This window comes from Sinocyclocheilus grahami, unplaced genomic scaffold, assembly GCF_001515645.1.
Source record: "Sinocyclocheilus grahami isolate Dianchi unplaced genomic scaffold, SAMN03320097.WGS_v1.1 scaffold1535.1, whole genome shotgun sequence".
NCBI classification, from domain to species: domain Eukaryota; kingdom Metazoa; phylum Chordata; class Actinopteri; order Cypriniformes; family Cyprinidae; genus Sinocyclocheilus; species Sinocyclocheilus grahami.
In genome coordinates, this window is record NW_015506714.1 from 25,012 (window position 1) to 48,409 (window position 23,398).

Consider the following 23,398-nt stretch of genomic DNA (forward strand, 5'->3'; position numbering starts at 1 on the left):
TGGTTGTTAGCGCGAATTAAGCAATCAACTTAGCCAAGCAAGCAGCACTTTGCAAGTGGGGAAGAGCCACACACTTCACAAACTATTAACCGTTAAAAGTACTTAAGAGGTTATATTTTGGTTGCTCTTGTCCTTCTACGCCTGGCACCAAATGAACAGTTTTTAAAAAGCAATCACACCCTCCAGCTTAAACTTGTGTACCAAAGTCAGCTTTAATTAGCAAAAGCCTTGTTTAAAACCAATTTGATTATTTGAGAGGCAGATGAAGACTGGCTGCTAGTTGAAGTGTAAAATTAAATCAAATTTGCAGGAGCTGTGGACACTTTTGCCTTTCACGGAGTCATTAGAGTAAATTGTTTAAATTTTTAATCTAGTCCGCCGATTTCTTTGGAGAAATTAGCAGTTTAGACCAGTATGAATGTCCATGCCTGTGTTGGTTGGTTTATGCAGGTTAGTGTTAGTCTAGAAGTTGACGCTTCACTGTTTTGGTTGGCCATCTCTCTTGTGAAGATGGTGAAGCATGGTTGGGATTGTCAGCCAGCATTGTCTATCTTGTTAAGCTAATTAGGTTGGTCGACTAGCATGGTCTTTCTTTTAAAGTTGTTTAAGCTAATCAACCAGCACTGTCTTTCCTCTGATTATGGTTAAGCTACCAGCATGGTTGTTCTCGTGAAGCTAGTTAAGTTGGTTTAGCAGCATGGTTTTTCTTGGGAAGATGGTGAAGCCTGTTTTTGTAACACTTAGTTAAGTTAAATCAATGGCATCTTTCTTGTGAACATAGTTAAGATGATTTACTAGTACAGTCTCTCTTGTAATATTGTAAAGTTAGATGACCAGGATTGTCATTTGTTTGTGAAAATGGTTAAGTTAGTCAACCAGCATGGTCTGAAGATGTGAAGATAGTTTGTCTAGAGAAAATGGGTAAGCAAATCTACCAACGTTATCTTGTTAAGCTAGTTAAGTTGGATGACTAGCATATTCTTTCTTGTAATGCTGGTTAGGATAGATGGACAGCATGGTCATTCTTGTCAAGCTGGTTAAGATGGTTGACTGCTGCAGTCTGTCTCGCAGTGTTGTAAAGCAAGTTGACCAGCATATTCTTTTTTTGGGCTGATAGTTAAGATAGTCAACCAACATGGTCTTACAAGTGAAGATGACTTCTATTTGACCAGCATAATTTGTCTAGTTAACTCTTTCCCCGCCATTGATGAGTTATCTCGTCTTTTACAAGAAAACGCTTCCCCGCCAAAGATGAGTTTTTACGGCTTTTCATGTTTTCACTGTTATACACTCGGGGGTGCTATTACGCTTCTGAACGAGTACAAAACCTCCCGAACAAAAACACATGTGACCAGGACAGAGAAACGAGCGATCTCTTATGTAAACAGATGCATATGAAAAATGATACGATCATCAGCAATAGACAGCATATAAATGAAAACTGCATAATGTTACGGATTAAAATGTTGATCCAGGAAGTGGTATATGTCTGTGCAAGCTTTGGATGTCTTGATGGAAGCGATTTACTGGATTTATGCTTTGATAATCGTACTGAATATTATCCAGATGTAGTTTTTGATAAAAAATTGATTTTCTCACCTTTTGGCTCAAAATTATGCATTTTTATGAAACCTACCTATATTCAAGTGTTGATAAAAAATAATGTTTTAAGCTAGAATAAAACAGATATTTTTTGTTTAAAAGTAGAGGCTCTGTTTATGACATTGTTACCTATAAGTTCTCTTCCAACGCCCAAAGCGAGGCCATCTTTGATCCAGAGCACAACACCGTGGTAACCAGGGATGGAGCAGGGGAGCGTGACCGGCTGACCAGCCACAACTACCAAGTCTTGAGGCTGCTGAGCAAACATGGCATTCACTCCTGAAACAAAAGAGACAGAAACAGAGACTTAAACTTTAATGTTTTAACTAACATTCCACTTTAGAGCTCCACAGACATCCATTAAGAAGTTGTTTAATGTTACACAATCTAATTTAAAGAATTTATTCAATGAACAACTCTCAAGTACTCAAGTGTGATTAGTGCGCAATGCTGAAGTGCACCAAGGGCCTCTCTTCAGCCTGTCAACACTGCATCTTTCACACAGAAAAATACCTAAAGCAAATGAAGTTGAACTCCAATAGAGATGAGTAGCCCGAAAAGGCTGTCAGCAAATACCCTCTTGAGACCCCCTTTTTAAAGAAAGGTGTCACAGATACGAGAACATAGAAAGAGAAGGAGAGGGAAAAATAGAGTGCAAAAACGACAGCCTTCAGAATCAGCAGTATTTCTGTATCTATCCACAGGCGGGCACAGAGATACTAACGCAAAGATACATGTCACTTGGGGGGTCCAGGTTTGACTGGTTAGCATTGACAGCTGGCCCCAAAGATTTGTGTCTCCAAAGGGAATCTACAGTAGTTAGAAGACAAATGTCTTGTATTTCAGACTCCAGTGGTACATATTGCATGTGCAGTCACAAACATGCACGCTCAAATATACAATGGTTGACATCAGCTATCAATATTGCAATGAGCTGTCTCAGTGGAGAGATGACGAGTTTCTTGCTGGCAGTACTGTATAATGGGAGTCACACTGGCAGTCATGCTGAACTCTGCAGCTGTCCCTGATGTGTGCCTATCTAGAATTGGAGAAGATGGCTCATATTGCTCATTCCACTCTAAATCTCAGTGTACTGTTTAATCAATACTCATTTCTGTGGAACACTTACCACCCTCTCAGTTTGTTGATGCACTGTATGTGTGCGTGTCTCTAACTTAGTTATACTTTACAAAAAATGTTCGCAGAAATAAGCAACATTTGACAAAACAGCCTATTGGGAGATGTCTTTGGCTTGTACTGTAATTACCATGTTCAAAAGTTATTTGAAAAAGAACTATGATATTGCCAAAAAAAAAAACAAGACCAAAAACAGTATTAAAAAAAAGATCCTGATAAGACAGTGTTTCCTTTTTAGTCAGTGCAAATGGTAAAGTGGTTCATAAAAATGTTTTGTTTTTCCCACCAAAGTGTAATAGAGGCTAGGTTGATATATTGTTTTTCTCTGTTTGCTTAACATGTCAAAAGCTTTAGCAATGAATTAGAAGAAAAAAATAGTACTGCATTTTCTTTGCACTGTCAATAGGTTAAAGATTATGATGTTTAACCAATTTATTTGTTGCATATATGTCAATTACCTTATTTATGAGCACATGTACACCATCTGGACATAACTAGCTGTTTTCACTTATTCATTTAGTGCCTCACAGCTTGATAGCAGTTAAATAAAAACATAGTTCATCTTTTAAAATTACGTCTTGAGAACATTTTCTGTTCCGCTCCGTCAAGCAGTTTATGAACACAAGAACATGCCGCATGTGAACGCACCCCAAGAAACATGAAGCTAATTTTGTATAATTATACAGGTTTGAGGCTGATTCATTCAGATGACCCACAGACAAGTCAATTATAAAAACATGTAATCTTGCACATTTCTGTTGGTGTTAGGGTCGGTCTGTAGTTATTATCTTTATTTGAAAACAGTTGGGCACTGATTCTCTGTTTAGTCAGCTATAGACGCGTCTCTGCAGAGTGAGTATGTACTAATACCTATAAAATATGACATTTTCTAGATTAATGCTGAATTAAACACACAGGCAGAAACTAATTAATTGCCAGAATCCAGTATAGGATGTCTTTAATGCTGCAAATTCCATGGATTAGTAAACAAATCAGTTATACCTCTGTCCTGCCTCCAGTAAAATGTGATGAATGGCTTGTTAAAAGCTAAACACGAGTGCACAGATTGATTTATACAAATTCTCCCTGGCGAAATCCAGCGTCTGCTGCTCCAACAAGCCATTATTAAATCAACAACTGCAAAGATGCACTATGAATTCTTATAAATATATTGGGCTGTTCATCTTTGAAGGCTAGCTGGCTTGCCTGGACACTGCAGCGTTTCTCATTCTGTCGTTTCCTGCGCTGTGAGCTGCTTTATTTGTATGAGCGTGTTTGTATGTGTTTGCTGTGAAGGTCCTCTGTAGATGACTCAGGAAAGCTTGCAGAGATTGTAGACGGAGGAGTTTATCTCACTGTTGTGATTCGCAGCAGACCCACTTCCAGACTTCAGAGACGTCAGGGGTCCGCTGGCTTGTCGCGTTATAGGAATACCGAGCGTAGATGAAATCTTGCTTGTTCTTTTCTGTTCTCAGCTCTTCTACTACGAGTTGTGTCTTTTTGTCTCGTCCATTCAGTGCAGTAATTGATTGACCCCTCCGCTGTTATTGCACTCAGTGCGCTTGTTAACCCATGACGTCCCTCAATATCCACCACCATGTCAGCTGCACCCCGACCAACATCATTGCACTAACTGTGAGAGTTGCTACTGTAGCTAGCATAGTTTCAGCCCTTTAATAGTTAGCTACAGTAGCAACTCTCACAGTTAGTGCAATGAATTCTTGAGTATTAATAATAGTGCCATAGACACTCTTTGGCTTAAAATGGCTGTTTTAGCTGAGACAGAGTAATTTTTGCTCAGAATTCTTCAATAACATGTAATTTTGGAGTGGTACGTGATATGCCATTGATTTGTTGATGTTGATGTTTAGTTGTAACATGAGCATGCTGTTCCCTTTCATGGGAACTTCGAACTGCGTCCTCTAGGGGTCGCTATGGGGAACGCCTCGTCGTGACTCGTATCTGAAGCATAATACTATGTGGTAATATTCAAAGTGGATGGCAGTATGGTACTGCATGATTATGACAAATAATAATTGTCAATTATTTCCTTTGACATTAGCTGTTTCCATCCACCTACTTTTATGCACATTTTGGAAAATCGCAATAATAAAAAAAAAACCGCCAAGATGCACAAAATTCTAAAAATATGCATAAAAACCGTATGCGCACATTTGAGTAGGATAAACGTTTTATCTGGTAAGAAAAAAATGTGCATAATCTATGATGGAAACACATTTACCGAATAAATTCCTCCATGCACATCAAAAAAAGTCATATAACTTTGCGCTATGAGACGGGATAACTTGACTAGCAGCGGACCGATCTCGTTCACAGCGTCTATATGTTGTTATGGTCATTCTGAAATGCCTGAGCGAAGTCTGTGGTCAAAGTATTTCTGTGTAATTGTCTTACACGACTGCGTTCCCAAACAGCTGGCATCCACCTTCCGAAAGCAATGACTGCATTTATTGTGTTTCGTCTGCTCGCTTTGAGGTGCAAGAAATATGACAATTATTATATTCAGTGGCTTCTCCTAGTTTTCTTAGTGATATTTAGTGCCAGTTTACCAGGAAGTGATGATTTTGTTATCTTTGACTCGTTGGATGGAAACGGTGCTTTATTTGCAAATGTTTTATGCAATATTCCAGTTTTGCGCATAAGTTTAATTTGGATCTTTGGATGGAAACATAGCTATTGTCATCATGATTATTAATTTTGATTAACTGCATTTATTTAATACTATAATAATGTTGCAATGCTTAAATTACTTGCAGTAACTTCTATTTTTGACGTTAAAAAAATTATTTACTTATTGTATGGGTACAATTTTATGTTCTTGCAAGTACAATGTTCTCGCATCCCATATTATTATTATTATTATTGTTATTTATTTATTTATTTATTTTACAGTTGTACAGCCCTACTATATATGGTACAATTCACTGAGTGGTTTAGTTGTGTTCTTCGTAAAAACCACAATCATACAGTGTGACTACTGCAACCTGATTCCTAAACAAATGCCTCTTAATTGCCCTTCTTCCTTCAACACAACCAGTGTAGTCTGATTAGACTAACAGAGTAGTGTCAGAATACCAGAGTCTTATTAATTTTAGAAACCTTGCACTCATCTGCCATCAACTATTTAATGAGCAATTACTTGTGTTCCCCAACAGCAACCAGCAGTCTGTGTTAAATTTCTTTCAACATTATTATTTAATTATGTGGCTTTTTATTTATTATTATTATTATCATTATTATTATTTCATTTTAATTATCTTTCTACCTCAAGGAATTATAATTTCAAAAATCAATTTCCTAGTAGGGCTGCACAATTAATAAAATTTCTAATCGCGATTACAATTATGGATGCCACAATAACGTAATCGTTCACAGCGGAAATTAATCGTTCAAAGTCCACTTATGTTATTCTGCATGCTTAAGATGTTTTTTTTTCTTTCTGCATGTTATCTTAAGGGTTTTTCCCATTATTTTAATTTTAGTTTTAGTATAACATTATAATACCATTCATATTTGTACATTTTTGTAATTGAAGAAAAAAACTATCTGATGTATATTTGACATTTGAGGCTTAATACTATAGAAAAAACGCTAAAAGTTTTTCAGTTAGAGTGTTTTCAGCTTGTTTATTTTCATATAAAAATATGGCATGCAGTTGCATCAAACAATGGTATAAACATCATTAAACGTAAATTAAATTTCAAGGGAATGATCAACAATTATGATTTTTGTCATAATCGTGCAGCCCTACTTCGTAGTATTAATTTTATTTAGAAACTGTGACAAAAAATATTTGACACAGCCCCCCTCCCCCCCCCACCCCTAAACAACTCTTTTTTCATATAACTGTAATTTTGAGCAACATATTTGTGATGATCAGTTTAACCATCATGCAGCATGACTAAAATGTGACTAAATTTTAACTGACCAAAACTAGACTAAAATTCCCAGGATTTTAGTCAACTAAAACTTGCCTAACACAAAACAGGACAGGTTAACTAACTATGTTAAAAGCTAAAAAGGGACAACTGACAAAATGAACTCTACTACTACAGTGTGGTCACTAATGGCAAGTGGAGGTCTGGTCAGGGAGGTTAACATATCCTTCCCAGTGATCTATTTGCAGCACTGCACCATCTGGTGCGTCCACTTCGAAAGCAAAACACAGGCCTGTTTTATTTCCTCCAAACCACCACAAGCGGCAGGAAAACATATGTAGGTCAGTCATGAGGGGGATGTAGAGAAATGGGTAAAGAATAGCTAGGGTTGAACTGGGGGCTTAAGTGCGCCCACTCCGGTGGAGGCATTTGCACACGGTTCGAGCTCGGCGACGCTTCGGTCACATCTGGCTGCGTTCCGCTTGGATGCTCAGGCAGCCGGCCTCGGAGCAGACCCTTTCTTCTTCTCCCCCTCATCTTCTCGGCGTTGGAGACTGCCAGCTGCACAGGCAGCCGTGCGTAGAGATCAGTGAAGTGGAGGCAACAGATTCCTGAACTCTCCATCACACGACACTACTGCTTTATAATACCCCATGATCAAGAAAGCAAAGCTGGGTGAGGGAAAGACAATCGAACAGTAACAAGCTGCGTCCGGTCAGGGTGAATGCAAACATCTTGCTGATTATGAATGATTAATGCTAATGTACCAGTGTAGGCAGATGACACTTAACCCTCTTTATAAATGCTTTATTTAGTGTGAATGGTAAACTATAGAGAGCCCTATTACTATTACTCATTAGTATAATAAAAAAGGTTACAATAAAGTAAAGGGTTACAATTAACAACAATAAGAGTCCAAACCAATAAATTAAATAACAAATATTGAATTTTAGATATAAAAATCAACAGTAAAAAAAAGAAAATGCAAACTTGTAAATTTTACGTAAGGCAGTCCATTAGGCCACGTTAACGTTAAGCGTTTATGTTTCGTTTCGGAAGTCACAATTTAGCAAATGAAAAACTGAAAAAAGGAGAGAACAGGCATTCATTTATTGATGAAGTAAAAGTGGACAAAAGAGACACCAGGTGTAAATGGTTATGTGTCTCCTTTGTCTACCTGTGATCCAGTCGACCAAAATGCATCTCAATGCCAGGTTTAAACAGGGCCTTGGATGTCGCCATCTTTGATATTCGCTTTAGTCACCTTTTGCTGTGGCACAGTCTGACATAGTCATAATGTCAATGGGATGCAATCTTTTGAAATGAAGTAAGATGGTCAGGTGTAGCATTTTGATATTCCAGGCATGTGTCCAGGATCTGTTACTCCTGCAGGCAGTGCTTTGAGGGTCTCTCCTCCCTCCAGCTGCTTACAGACACAATTAAAACCGATCATACCTTGTTCAACCTGAATGCTCTTAAACCTGAATCTCTTCACTTTCAGGTACAACTACACCATTCAGGTTAACACGTTCTGAGTGAATGGGGTGTCTGGACAGGAGTGCCCTATTTCTTCACAAATTGCATCAAATTCCGTCCTTGCCCTCCCAGGCTACATCTGAGTCAGACTATGCGTGGTTGGGTTGGGAATGTCTTCAAGTTCTGAATGGAGGTCACTTTGGTTTGCATGGTAGTAGTCTTACCAGATGTCCTAGAGCTGTGTGAAGGCAGCAAATCAGAGTAAAGCCTGCTAGATTGAGAGTTTTGTGTGAAATATGTGTCAGTGAACGGACTGCAGGTGATCTGAGATATAAATTATAAATTATAGTTTTTTATGCAATAAAGGAAACTTTTAGCATGTGGTTACTGTAAATAGATAATTAACACATCATATGTCACGCATTTATGATATACAATGCTATATTGAGCTATTTGTAATGAAAATATGGTGATAAAACAATTTAACGTTGAATTAATGTGTGAATATCATTACTTTCTTGAATGTAAAGTAAGTGCTAGAAAATGATGCGATAGCTTTAAAAAGCTATTTAGTTGGCTATTGGTTAGGTTTTTTAAATTTTTTTTAGAATAAGTCTGTCCAGAATCCAATTAAATCAGAAGTCGTTTTGTCCTTGTAGAACATATTTTGTTTCTTTACTGACAACATTTGTGGGATATTTTTAACAAATGCGTTGAGGAAAATGTATGTAGTGATACATTTTGAGTTATCAAACCTGGCAGTTTGATTTTGACAGAGTTGGACAATTTATAACAATAGCATTTAACCTAGAACTACTTTTTAATATCACACTTGTGAATGGATTGCCACCCATTTACATCATAGGGCCATAAAAGTGTGCTATCCCTTTAAGAAAATAGCGGCGAGGTCGATTATGCTATTCCCCTGCAGGGAGTTAATTAGCATTCCTGCCTCCTGTAATATTGGTGATATGTCGTTAAGAGTGTAAGAAAAAAAACAAAAAGAATATCCAACTGTCATAACCCCTTAACCACCAAAACAACATTATCTGAGTGTCAATGCATCAAGATTGAGTTGATTTAGCGTTGGCTGTTATAATGATGATGTAGAACAGATGGCATGGAAAGAGATGAGGCCACAGCAGGGGTGTTATTACCTCGCAGGTTAGTTCAGCTACAAAATTGTTGTTTGAGAAATGATTTATAAAATGAAATATATATGTTAATTGGATAATTATGAAGAGAATTTAATATAATTGCTGCTTGTGTACACATATATGGGGTGTTGCACATGGAAAAATCATTTTAAGTGCCACTGTATTCTATTGTGTTCTTATCTATCTATCTATCTATCTATCTATCTATCTATCTATCTATCTATCTATCTATCTATCTATCTATCTGTTTAAATAAGATATTTACTTAAGTTACAGTGGGATATAATCAGTTACATATGTTTATAGTGATGTTTGTTGCCATTTTTAAAATATGATTAATTATATAACATGATTTTACTAAGACGTTTGCAAAAGAAAAATGTATTGCCATTTTCTTTTCATTAATGTTTATTTTATTTTGCAAAATGTATTAATTGGCCATTGCTTGTTTGTTTGTTGTTTATTTATTTGACAAATTACTTTTTTTGCTTGTGTTTTTACTTATTTGTTGCTTTATTGCAGTAAGTTAAAGTGTATGCCATGCCTTAAATAAGACAATACATAAGTCAACAAGCAAATTTCAGACATGAAGACAAATGTCTCATCAATCTAAGCGTCATATTCATAGCTTATAGATTTAACCCCTCGTACTCTAGTGATCCAGAGACTTCTTATTTTTCATTAATCTCAAACTGTATGCATATCATCCTGTCATGCATTTTTCCTTACTGCCACTTCTTTATTCTTGTCTCTTAAATCACTGTCCTGATTTTTGTTTCTTTATTTATTTAGCAGAAATTATATACTTCAGCTTTACTACAACATTCAGTTCTCATACCTGAGGCCAGAAATTCATATTTAGCCAATCCCAGCAGACCCTCATTCTCTCTCTCCCCCTCTTCTGTTTGCACTTGCTCTTCACACCTTGACAAGGTTCAGCAGTCCCTTTAGACAGATTGGATTATGGGTATGCTTGTTTAAGTGAGGGGAATAGACAGACTCAAACTGATGAGCCAGGGATCATTATGGGCTCTGTAATGTTTTCATCTCACTCTGTGGTAATTTGTTTACCCTCCAACAGTGCTGGCAGTCCACAAACCCCTGCTCTATTTCATCTGGCAATAACAGAGATGTGAGGGCCTGACGCTCTCAAAACTCACCCTCTGTGAATCATGACAAAAATTACTCTCAGGGCAGTATGGCATAGCCACTCGAAGAGACTAATCAGTGGCTCTACAACACCTCGGCTGGAAACACGTACACACACACACACACACACATGCATACACACGCACTCCTAATCAGAGAATATTACCTCTCTCCATCCATTACCATATTCCCATTTCCTTCTAACCAGGAAGTGTGTGTGCGTTTAGAGGATGTGTCAGTGGAGTAGTGAATCGGTGAGTGTCTTAGGCTAATGTTGCAACCACAGATGTTTGTCTCCATTAAGAAAGTCTAATTAGGGATAGGAATTCAACATTCCCATTCCCAAACTGTTTTGTTAACAATTATAATGAATTAACATTTGGCAATAAATGCATACAATTCTGTTGCAATACATTTGAGAAAGTTCTTGCAAAAGGTGTTTACACAAACTTTTTAATGACTTTTCACAGTCATTTTTTGACATAAATGCAATCCAATAACTGGCCTTAACTACATACATATACTAAATGATACCAAACAAACATTATATTTAATTGACAAAAAGTATAATGTGTATCTTTATCTCACTGTTCTTTATCGGTTTGATTCAGTAAAACAAACTGGCTTATAAGATTCATGTAATCAGCAATTGGTTGCGCATTGCTAGCTGTGCAGTACGTCTTTGATTCACTTAAAACAGCTGTGTAACAACGTTCGTAGTCAAGGGAAGAAGGAGGTGGGAACCGGCGAACATTTAACCAATTTAATAAAATAAACAAACACAAACTGAAAGTAAAGCGGCAGCCCCTCACGGACGACTGCCGCACGCAAAACACAAAATAAAATCCAGGCCTGGTCCTCTCTCGTCCAACACTGTCGTCACTTCTCTTCCGGAGCTCCTCCGTGGGACTCGAGACCGGTGAGTGGCGCAGGTGTCGTGCACTAGCATTTACTCCACCGGCCTCGCTCCGTTCCCACGGCTCTCGGCCCCGCCCCTCTCGTCACAAGCTGGTTCATTGAAAGTAATTCATTCAAACTACACTGGTTGCATTGTATGTTTTCGACTGACTAAAAAGGGCATGCTCAAAAGAGTAATTTGTTCAGGAATCAAATTGCAGTGGTTGTACTGAACATTTTTGATTCTCTAAAAAGAAGGGCGTATAAGAGTAATTTGTTTAGGAATCAGGTTGCAGTAGTCACACTGTATGTTTGTGGTTTTTACGAAAAGTGACCAGTTTATAACAGGTATTCATTCAGGAATTGGATTACACTGACTACACTGATTACACTGTATGTTGCTGATTCACTAAAATGAACTGGCTCATTGTTCAATGCTTGCATATATATATTTCTATCATGACAACTCTCAGAAGATTTTAGCATGGTATTGGACATGAGAATGTTAATGTATTTGGTCTTGCTGGAATAGATCTGCTACTCTGCTGCTGCTGAATTGCTGCTGCTGTTGGTTATTGCTGTAGTTGTAGATTATTGCTGCTGCAAGCAAGTACAGGAACTTGCTACTGCCAGTGCATATGGCGATACGATATTGTGAGTATTTAAGACATACTGCTGCTGCGCAAAAAGCATATAAAATAACCCATAGCAGATCTATACAGGTGGAGCTGGGGAAGGTGGAGGGTTTTAGAGGAACTTTGAAAGTGCTCTGCAAAATGCTCAAGTAGAAGCTAACCAACCATTTAAATGTAAAGCAGCAAGGTCATTGGATGCGTATACAACACAAACCAATCAGCTTGTGCCAAGTCGTTTAACACTGTGAATATCTAAAGTTTCATGAAATAACTAGGCATTTTTAAACAGAACTAGTTGTAAATAAGATATTTGAGTGGCAGTCACTAGTCATTTTTGCCTGTGTAAATGTGTAGTTACGGCGTCCACCAGCAGGGGCTCACTGCCCAACACTGGCCTCGCGCTCTCTGTCACTGATATGGATGCACAGCATGATTAAGCTCCCTCCTCTATCCATCAGCGCCCACGGGCACATGTTGAACTGGAAGCCTTCATTTAGCAAGTGGCACGAGAAGACCGTTTCCTAATCCTTGCTGTTTACTACCGGGACAGTATGCCGTATTGGCCCTAGACTAATTAGAGAAGGCTAGAAATGAATAAATCTCACCATTATTGTGTTTTCTCTCTGTGCTGTCACACTAAACCTGGCTGAAATTAGAAATCGCCATACACACTGCATTTGTCGGCTTTGTGTCCTTTGGCTCAAAGATGAAAAGCCCATCACGGAAGACAGATAGACAAATTAGACCAGCGGCAGACATGGTTTCAGTATGTACCTGCTGGCTCAGACTCAGTGTTATTTGAAGGTATAATAACAGGGACAGCCCTGCTGGAGCTCAGCTAATCCAGACCTGGGGACCCAGGCGAATGAAAAACACAAATGGTGTCTGAGCCAAATGATGCTTAATTGAATTCTGCCTATTGGGCTGGAGCTGATGGCCAGATCAATCAGCACCCTGCATCTCCCTCGCTGTTGCCACTGAATCCTGCGTTTATCCGAGCATCATCCTGCCTGCATTGCTAATACCAATCATTTAAAGCTTAAACAGCCTCGTGGACAAGTTAATGGCTTCGACCTGTGAAACCGTTTCAAGTGACCAGTGCCTCAGTTGCTAAATGTAAATAAACCTCTCACCTCAGGCGTGATAAGAAAATACTACTTTCCATTATGATTACTGGCCTGAAAGGAATAAATATATACAACCTACAGTGCTATTACTAATTATAGTAATATGGCTGTACCATGGTACCAAATTCACATTTAATGGCATTTAATGGTAATTTAAGGTATTTAAACAAATATAATGGTAATAAATGGGGTTATTAACTAAAACTTAAAATAAACAAATAAAATAAATGTTGACTAAAATAAAGTATTTAAATGACTTATTATATATATTTTTTGTATTATTTCTGCTAGACACATTTAATGAAGACACATTTAATAAAGTTAGTAAAATTGAATAAAATAGTAATATAATTATAGTAATAACTGTATTATTTTTTTTACATATAAAACTTATGTTAAAAATGGTTTTGCTAATACATTTTGTAAATATACATTATTTTCTTTTCACCAGGTATGTATGCGTACAGTGAAAATGTAAACATGTGTTTTATTCCTCGAAATAAAACAATACATCACAAGCAAGTTTCAGACATGGAAGAAAACGTCTCATCAATCTAAACGTCATATTCGTAGCTTATAGACTTAACCCCTCGTACTCTACAGATCCAGAGTCTTCTTATTTTTCATTAATCTCAAACTGTATGCACATCATCCTGTCATGTATTTTTATTTACTGCCACCCAGCACTTCTTTATTCATCTCTCTTAAATCACTCTCCCAACCTTGACCTGGATGTGTTTGCGAGGAAGAGCTTTATGTGATTGACAGGGAAGATTTATGCCCGCGTCCTTCCCCGTGGGGGACGGAGTTGTGCTTCTGGCCTTAGACGTTTCCCGCCAATCACTCATGGCTCTCGCTAATCTGCGCACTGCATTCAGCTCCAAGGTGCAGGGCCTGATTGACGCTCTTAATTATCTGCTGTGCAATCACTAATTGGACAATGCAGCAGAAATGTGGAGAGGATCAGCAATTAATCAGCAGAACTGTGCTTTGAAAGCTTGAGCTATTATTGCTCACAGTCAGGATATACTATTTTTTTTTTAAAGAGAAAGCATTTCAGCTTAGCCCTATGGTTTGAGCTGTTTGAAGTTGATTGTACATTCTGAAAACTGTCATGTGATTACATTGTCTGTCAAAGTACAATTGTACTTTGTAAAACTGATAAATGTTGTAAACTATGTTTGTGTTTCTGAGCTGAATTGAATAATTATGTCATTAATTACTCATGTCGTTTCTGAGCCTGTATGACTTACTCTTTTGTGGAATAGAAAACAAAAACATTATTTTGAAGAATCTCTATGCTGGTAATCTCCATACAATGAGTTCATAGTGGATTATTAACTCTATAAATGTGGTCCATACAGCTTGTGCAGTATAGTGCAAGTCCTCTGAAGTTATGCAGTAGTAAAGTTAAACTCCCCCCACCCCTGTGGAATATATTATACATTATTTTGATTAATCTTCATGTTGGTCATTCAAAAAAAATAAATAAATAAATAAATTTTGTCCATATGGCTTGTGCTCTATAGTACAAGTTTTTGGAAGTCATGCGGTAGCTTCATGTCATTGCATCGTAAGTCAATGATAACAAATGTTAGAACAGCAAATTACTGGATCACTCAGTGAGTTGAGTTGAAACAAACCAGATTAGATTCAAATCAATGATTTGGTGCTTGAGTTCTTTTGAGTTCAGATTTGGTCTGATCGTCACAACAAGCTATATTATGATGTCAGAAAATGTCAAATATAACACTCTAATGGTATTAAATACTTGTGTGGTGTTTTTGTTAGATCAACAGACACTGCTGTATGAACACCGTATGGTAAACATTTGGTATTTAAAAAATAAAAACATATTTGTTACACAGAAAAGCATAACATGAATTTGGAACATGAGGTCGAGTAAATGACAATTTATCTGTGGATGAACTATTTCTTGAAGCAAATTGTTTTAGTATCCAACTACTATAAACTAATCGTATAATGACGTACACAGTTGTCATCTTCGCTAACTGTCTTACATGCTCAATGTAGCACCTAAGCATTGGCGCACATGTTCAATACTCCTTAAAAGTGCTCCACATGCACACCTTGAAAATCTGCCAGAGATCTTTCCAGATTGATGAATACATAATTCATGTTGAATTTGGGGTCAGTGCTAAATGAATTGGTCTATAAGAGCTCATTCATTTCAGAGAAGGTGAGGGTTTATAGTTGGGCCACTGCCACCACGACAGATCAGATTCTATTTAAATGCTCATTCTGTGATTAGCCAAGAGAGTTTTTACTGTGTGCATGTGTGGAAAGATGGCATTTCAAGATGCAAACAAACATATGTTTGTATGGACAAGCAGAGAGTGCGAGAAGGAGGACAGTATGTACTCGCTTGCCATTGCCATGAGGTCAAAAAAGTCTAATTACATAAAAAGCATCAAAAACGTGTTTTTCCTTTGTGCTTATGTGGAACGATGACATTTCAAGATGCGAGTTTGTAAAACCAGATATATGTTTGTGAGGACAATATGTATGGTCTTGCCATTTTCATGACGCCAGATAATTACACTTCACTTCCAGTCTACTTTAGATAATCTACTAACTATAAGTAACTGCATGTCAATTAACTCTGTTAACAGCATTTGGAGACTGTTAGGCTAGGGTTGGTAAATTATGTTGACATACTTGAAAAGTTATTTAAATCAGCTGAATGTCTGTTGGGGACCATGAAAATAGTAGAAAGTCACTAATACTTTAATGACTGCTAGATGACATGTAGTTGCAAAGTTACTTCTAGTTCGTAGAATGTTTAAAGTGGACTATCGAAATAAAGCATTACCGATCAAATACATATGGAATTACATTAAAGGGGTCATATGATGTTGCTAAAAAGAACATTATTTGGTGTAATGAAATGTGTTTATGTGGTTTAAGGTTCAAAAAACACATTATTTTCCACATACTGTACATTATTGTTTCTCCTCTATGCCCCACCTTTTTGAAACACGTCGATTTTTACAAAGCTCATTGTTCTGAAAAGCGAGGTGTGGTCTGATTGGCCAGCTATCCAGTGTGTTGTGATTGGCTGAATACCTCAAGCGTGTGACGGAAATGTTACGCCCCTCACCATACTGTTGATGCCGTGTGTCCCAGCGCGACGAGACAAAACCAATAAAACCTATTACAAACGAGGTATTTGTTGCATCCAGTGGTGACACAATTACTGATTGTAATGACTTATACTGTGTTTTTACGCGTTGCGTTGCATTGTGTATTGCGCCACATAAACATAAAACCATGTCTGCATTTGTGATCGGAGAAATGACAAACAACAAGTGCTCTACACTGCTCAAAACTCACGTTTGAATCATCAGTGGCAAATTCTTTAAATATAAAAAACTTACTTACAGGCTGTGAGTCAGAAGCGCCAGACTGTCCTTGCAAAGTTGGAACTGCCCCACTTTATAGAAACATTATGTCCTCTTTTGTAAGGCCAAACAAAGTAGTTTCGCTTTCACAACGAAACACACAGCGGCTTGAGTGAGCGGCGCCCGGTGGGCTTGAGTGAGGAACGGCCGGTGGGCTGAGTGAGCGGTGGCCGGCGGATTCGACAAAGGAGGCTTGCGGCAACCACATGTGATGACCCCGGGCTGGACTCCGCTTCGTCCACGGTGAAAGCCGATCCGGCAATCCACAGTGCGAAGTTCATGTATTTCCTCAGCAACCAGCACGAATCAGTTCTAGGCATGACAAAGCGGATATCGTCCTCTTTTGGAAGACCAAACAAAGTAGTTTTGCTTTCACAATGAAACACACAGCATCTCCACAACATGGCGACGGCGGCAACAATACTACAGCGAGAATAAAAGTTATACCTTCTTTCTTTGCATGAACATTTGGGCGGTGTTATGCAAATCTTTCCACGAGGCGTTTTAGGAGGGCATGGACAAGTCTTAACTTTTAGAAAGAATATATCTTTGGATCTGAGACTTTAGTCTTTGCAACTTTATAGATCTTCTTTATGCACCAAGAGCTTGTAATACTCAAAAGAGAAAGGAAAAATTGAAATCGCATCATGTGACCCCTTTAAAAGCATCTGCAACTTCACTTTTTTACCTCATTAAAAGCTAGTGCCTTGACTCTTGCAGTCTAAACTAGATGGACACAAGATTAAGATTAAAATGCATTTAATTTGCCAAACTTTTTTAAAATAAAGTCCTATTGCACCTGGAGGTGCAGCACCTGAACATGATGGAAGCGAGCTGCTGCTTAAAAATCCAAATGGTGCTGACATCAAAAAGCAGATGGTAATTGCTTTCATCTCTATCCATCCGCTGACGTTTCTGGAACGTGTAAATTACATTCGATAGCGCAGAAGCGTTTTTGAAAAGGATGCCCATTAGGGGCCTTTACATGATGGTAAAAACCAGGAGAAATCATTACGGCGAAATTTGTTAAGTGTGGAACAACCTGGTTGAAAGCGTGGGCTTCAATAGTCCGACTGCACAGGCTTTGAATGTCTTGCAGATTTTGTCCCTTTGAATTGCAGAGGGGTGGGTGTAGTCTGTAAGAGGGCTGAAAGGGCCCCGATGAGCCCCTTGTGCTCCTGTGAATCATTAGACGGATTATGGAGATGAAATTTCAAGTTCTGGATGCGTAAGTCTCCCTCGTAACAACTAGGCACGCTTTATCACCATGTACACACAAGATCCTTCAGGCTCAGCTGGCTACCGCAGATTAATAGTCAAATAAACATTGCATGCTGACAGTGGATAATGTTAGATGAGGCTTCGGTGTGTGTGCACGGGTTTGTATCTGTTTATGTCGACAGGGATTGTGCTCATCTTTCCCCCAAATCTGAATGTACAAACTCATTTCCTGTCATGCATTCTCGAGTAAAAACAAATAAGCCAACACATGATGGGGCCGGTCTGGCTACGGCGCGATGGCTCCCGTTCTAATGAAGATTTGTCTCCTCTGCCGCAAACACACAGAGCACTCAGAATAAACATCAGCAATGAAGCCAGCATATTTATACCCCAGTTGCACAAGGCATTAGACACAACAGGACAGCTGCAGGGCGAAATAAAGATGGATTGCATGTGATGATGGGCTCTAAAAAATTATAAATGGCAGATAGAAGAGGCCTGGGGGTGTTGTGCTTTTCCCATAAGCCACTCGGAAAGAGACACGGGGGCATTCACGGTGGCATCAACTATCATAAGCCTTTATTGAATATTTTTTTTCTTTCTTTCTTTTTGGTCTGTCTTTCCTCCTAAACTCATCAAATCTTTCCAAAGACTGCTTCTAGGCTTCATAACTAGAGAATGGCATAGTGTCATATGGCATCCACACTTTTATTAATCCTGGTTTGTTCGCTCTTGATTGTAAAGCTTTGGAGATTCACTCTGAATTTGGTGTTTCTGGCAACAAAGCAGCTGGCCTTTAGTTTTGGCTTCTGGTGGGTCACTTTCATTTCATCGCAATAAAAATAGTTCAGTGTGAGAGAAAAGTATGGAGTGACATTTTATAAAATAAACTGTTTAGCTTGTTGTTTCAGATGTACAAGTGAAATATTCATAATACCAGATCCACTAGGAAAAGCAAATACAATGAGCGTTAGTGGAATGATGTCAGCGTACTAAAAACCCATTTGTTGTAAACTGCTGCAATGTAAAAATGAAGTTCAGAATTCAAATGTAACCTGCTCTCAAATGACCCCGGCACTGACACTTTATTTACTCCCAGTTAACGAGATAAAAGAGCACTTTTGATGTTCATAGAATTGAACTTTGAACAATGTATTCCCATTGCTTTGACGAAGATTAAATATAAAGATAGATCAAAGCTGCATGAAATAAAAACCCTAAGGGGTAGTTCATGTGGTAGGGGAAATTAATACATGGATGAAAAATACATATTTTTAATCTGTTAAAATGTAACCATGCCTTATTCAAACATATCAGCAGATTAATTTGTTTTATTAACAGTCATGTGACTTTGAGAGATGGAATATGTGTAACGCTACAGACACATTTACAAGGCATTGTATCCAAGTCCCTTACCACTCCCCATAATAATAATAATAATAATAATAATTATTATTATTATTAATTTATCATGTTATTGAATGCTAAAAATAATTTGATTTCACTGGGCAGGAGGCAAAAAAAAGCCATATGAAAAGCCATATGAATATGAAGTGTTAAACAAATGCAAGGGTTAGAAATTTGACATTCAAATGATAATTAGGTATCGCATTACAAGCAACGCCCAGCGAGCCAACATTAAGCATTCTTATTTAATTATTTCAATGAAAAACAACAGAAAAAGCAGGATCTTAAATGTCTTTGTTTGTTTAACGATATCAGTTTGGCTGCAGTCTTGATGCTAGACGTTAATTTGCTTTCACAGAAAGCCTGACAGCTGTGCTACATACAGAAAGCTGACATAAACACTGAAGTAAGGAATCAATGCTATGGAAATGATGGATCTTGTTGTCTAGTCGCATTGGTGTAAAATGGCAGGTTTTACACCCTGTTTACACCGGACGCGAGCAGCACAGCCTCCATATGGCAACTGAAAGTGCTGCTCTTTTTGCTACTCTCAGAACAGAGTAAATGCAGACAGAAGAATGTCTACACAAGGCCAGCGGACATTTTGTTTTGCAGTGGTTTAGCAGTAGGTTTTTCCATAAATGTGCTAGATTTTATTTACTAGGCTTATTAATAAAAAAAGTAGTTTAAAAAAAATCATCAAATTGGCAACTGTTTGTTCCATTTACTTACATTTATATCTGTAATAAAGGAAGATTGGAAACATAAGCTCATGCAAAGATGTTTTGCGATTTGCTGTGTTCCAATGTTCAAATTTGGTAAACTTTGACAGCAGCTTTAGAATGTTACAAACCATGGAGTTTGGGTTTGTCTTGTTCTGAATCTTTGGTGTGAACTCACCCTAAACAAATGCCCAAGTAAACCTCAGCATCCCATTTAAAATACTGCTTTCATTGTCCCATATTTTATTTTATTTTATTTTATTCAATCTCTGTGGTTTAGACGAACCTTTTTTTTTTTTAAACCTACAGTACAATCCTTGTCGGTGGGACAAGTTTCTTATTCAAAGATACAAATAATCGACAGTTCTACAAATGCCAATTCTAGGTACACCTATTTTTGTTAGTCACAAAGGCGTGTTATTTCAGTGAGGTGTGAAACATCCACAAATAGGTTGTAAATTAAGACATGGTGTGTAAACTGTTCCTCATGGATCCCCAGTCACTCTGAGCAGAGAAGTACAATCTTTTTTTTGTTTGCCTTCATTTAATTGTTACAGTAGAGAAGAAAAGCTGCACAGGGAAATCGACAAGATGAATTGTGTCAGCAATTAAGTGTAAGTGTTGATGATGGCTCTTCAGTGTCGCCGCTTAACAAAGCCGTGCTAATGAAGTCCACCATGCCATCTTGTTTTTACACCGGGGAGGTCATTTTATCTTCGAAATTAATAAGTTTAAAACATTGTTATTAGAAAGTGTCTGTGGTAGAGTGACCAGATATTCAAACTCCCAAAACATCTGCTGGGGAAAGAAGGTATGGCCCACAGGTGTGTTGTTTGATTTATAACTGAGCAGCGCGGCATGAATGAATGGGGGCCAGCTTTGGTTGCTCATATATTGAGAATGCCGGAAGATGACAATCCATCTCTCAGCAGGGAAGATGAAAGAAAAAGTGGGGAACGAATAGTGAGAAATTCTGACAAAAGACAATTGGTGGCATCGACAGACAGTGAGACGAAGACTGTAAATATGTTGTCTTGTCAAAGCTGTGAGATGGAATTGTCACAGTGAATCCTTGTCCACAAATTAATGGCTCAGAATATTGTATCGCTGTTCAGACTGTCGAACAGTGTCGTACAGAAAACGTTGTCATTACACCTGTATATATATATAGTTTATATATATGTGTGTAAGTGATTGACTAATATGAACTATCTGGGGTGATTTCATGCATTTCTTATTCATCAAGAATTTTTTATTTTTTTTCTTATTCACAGAGAAAAGGGAAATATATATATTTTTAAATATAGTATAAACATGTGCCAAGTCCTGAAATGTACTCTTTGCAATCATGTTGGTTTCATAATTGAATAATTGGTTAAATAATTTGGAATCCTTTTGTACTTTTTGAAATGAAATTAATGTACTAAGTTTCAGTTCAAGTAAAAATTATCAGGGCCTTTCGCACCGCTTTAGTTCCAGAACTAAATGTATAGTACTAAAGTACTGGGACGATTTTGCACAATAAAATTAGTATATTTTGTTTAAACAACTGGTAAAACTTCTGCATTTTTGTTTTCCCACATTTGGACAGTTGGATCAATGGAGTGGACCCAAAATCAAAAGTGCATTATGGGTGTTAAAGTGTTTGGCAAAAAGGGAAGGCATTGATTGCACTGATTTAAACTTTTCCGCAGCATTTCTACTTAATAGACAACCAAATTTTATCAAAGTCGATCATTTCAGTGGTAAATTACCCCTTTTACATGCATTTGGCCACAGCCAATGGAATGCTATACTTGGTTCATCGCACTGTTATTGAATGTTTTAGTTTGCAGAATACATTAATCATCACTGCTTGCAAATAATGCATTTCTAGAAAGCCATCAGTAACTGAAAACTCCCGATTTTGCATGATTCTGCATGGTAAAAGTCAAAGACGAACGTCTTTCCCATAAGCACAACATAACATAATTGCGTAAAAAGTGCAGAGTGCACTTTTAGTAAAGGGTATTTGTTTTATTTTATGAATTACAAGGAGTTTGGTGTCTGCAGATTCTTTGTGCACATACTTGCTTCTGAAGAGCTTGCATTGTTCACACTTGTATTTTCGAGTGTTTATCTTTTCTGTCGTGTGCTAAAAATAACCGTACATACGCGGAGAAGCACCTATTACAACAATCTCTCAACTTTCCCTAGTTCTAGACGAAACCTCTTCAAATCACTCAGACACGTATCTGTCTGCTCCTCCCACCATCGGCTGTTTCTGCCATGATGGGCACGTCTCATTTTAAACTGCCAGTCTGATGACATTGAGAGGGACCTCTAATCAAAACATTTGTCTCTCTTTCAGAAGCATTCTGATCAGTGAATGGGACCTGACACCGGAGGGAGAAAAGGATTTGTCCCAATCAGTCTTCACCAACGTGACGGGAAAAAGACGTATGTGGTCCAGGTTGGTCTCTGATGAATCCTCCACTTAGCCTTGATTTCTGAGGAGCATGTGCGTCAACCGGAGCACCAGGTTAAATCACAGCTCTGCCTACAGAAAATGCTGTGGTATTAATACAATCAGGGCAGGATTACCGACCAGCAATGCTGGGTAGATTACTTACAAACTGTAGCCCGTTACTGCTTAGAGATTACTATAGGGCTGCTCTCGAGAAAGTATTTTTCTGGTCGCCTAGTAAGTAGTCGTTCATTTGAAGCATTAGTCGACTAATCGCACGTTTATTAATAAACCATTTAAATCATTATAATGAGCCTTTAATTGCATACATAGCCTAATAAGCGCTCAAGTACATGCATAAAGCTTGCCACAGCAAGAAGTAATGTAGTAAGTAACCGGCAGAAGCAATGATTATGAATGTTTAACAGTAAGTAAACAGTAAGGGGACTGCATTAACATTTTAATAATTTGATAAACTAGTGGTTTCTTTGTTTTCGGATTAAGAGATGAAGTCACTGACACCACAGTAGTGGATGCGCCTGTATTCATGTTTCATACGGATTACATGATCTGATCATTTGTTTTCCATTTGAATTGGTTCATTTGAAAGCATACATTTCACTCTCTATAGATATATTTTTGAATGTCTGTAAGGCAAAGATATACACAGAGTTTTGCGTTCAAGTTCACAGACCGAGACGGCAGAAAGCGCATCATGTTTGCTTTCATTATTTTACAAAAGTGCGGTATTGTGAGTGCACACAAATAAACGTAGAGTCTTTACAGATTTGAAAGATGTATTACTCTTATCTGTATGACCAAAAATGAGGGATTATTTTAAGAGCAAGTGAGCGCGCTGTTCAGCTTCCACACAGACACTTGAATAATGGACATTTCTCTAGGTTAACATTAGATTGAGCGGCCATGTAAAGTTGCTAATACTTGCATATTTCAGATGATAAGCCATATTTGAGAGGTCGATGAATGATAGTCGAGCGTTTGGATGTCCTGCCCGTCGATGTACTGTATTACCATAGATTATAGACGTTAACGATCTGTCCGTCACGGACTGCATGTCTTCGCCCGTGGATTTTTAGTTTT

At 37.9% G+C, this 23,398-nt stretch overlaps 1 protein-coding gene across 1 annotated transcript in view; it reads right to left on the minus strand.

Annotated features, from left to right (window-relative positions):
• The window catches only part of LOC107571007 (kin of IRRE-like protein 3), a gene marked incomplete at its 3' end in the record, with an annotated part of 153,319 nt that overhangs the window by 17,820 nt on the left and 112,101 nt on the right, over positions 1-23,398 (minus strand). The window contains exon 2 of the mRNA XM_016257290.1: positions 1,732-1,881. Coding sequence (XP_016112776.1) covers positions 1,732-1,881 — 150 coding nt within the window. The remainder of the gene's footprint in view (positions 1-1,731; positions 1,882-23,398) is intronic.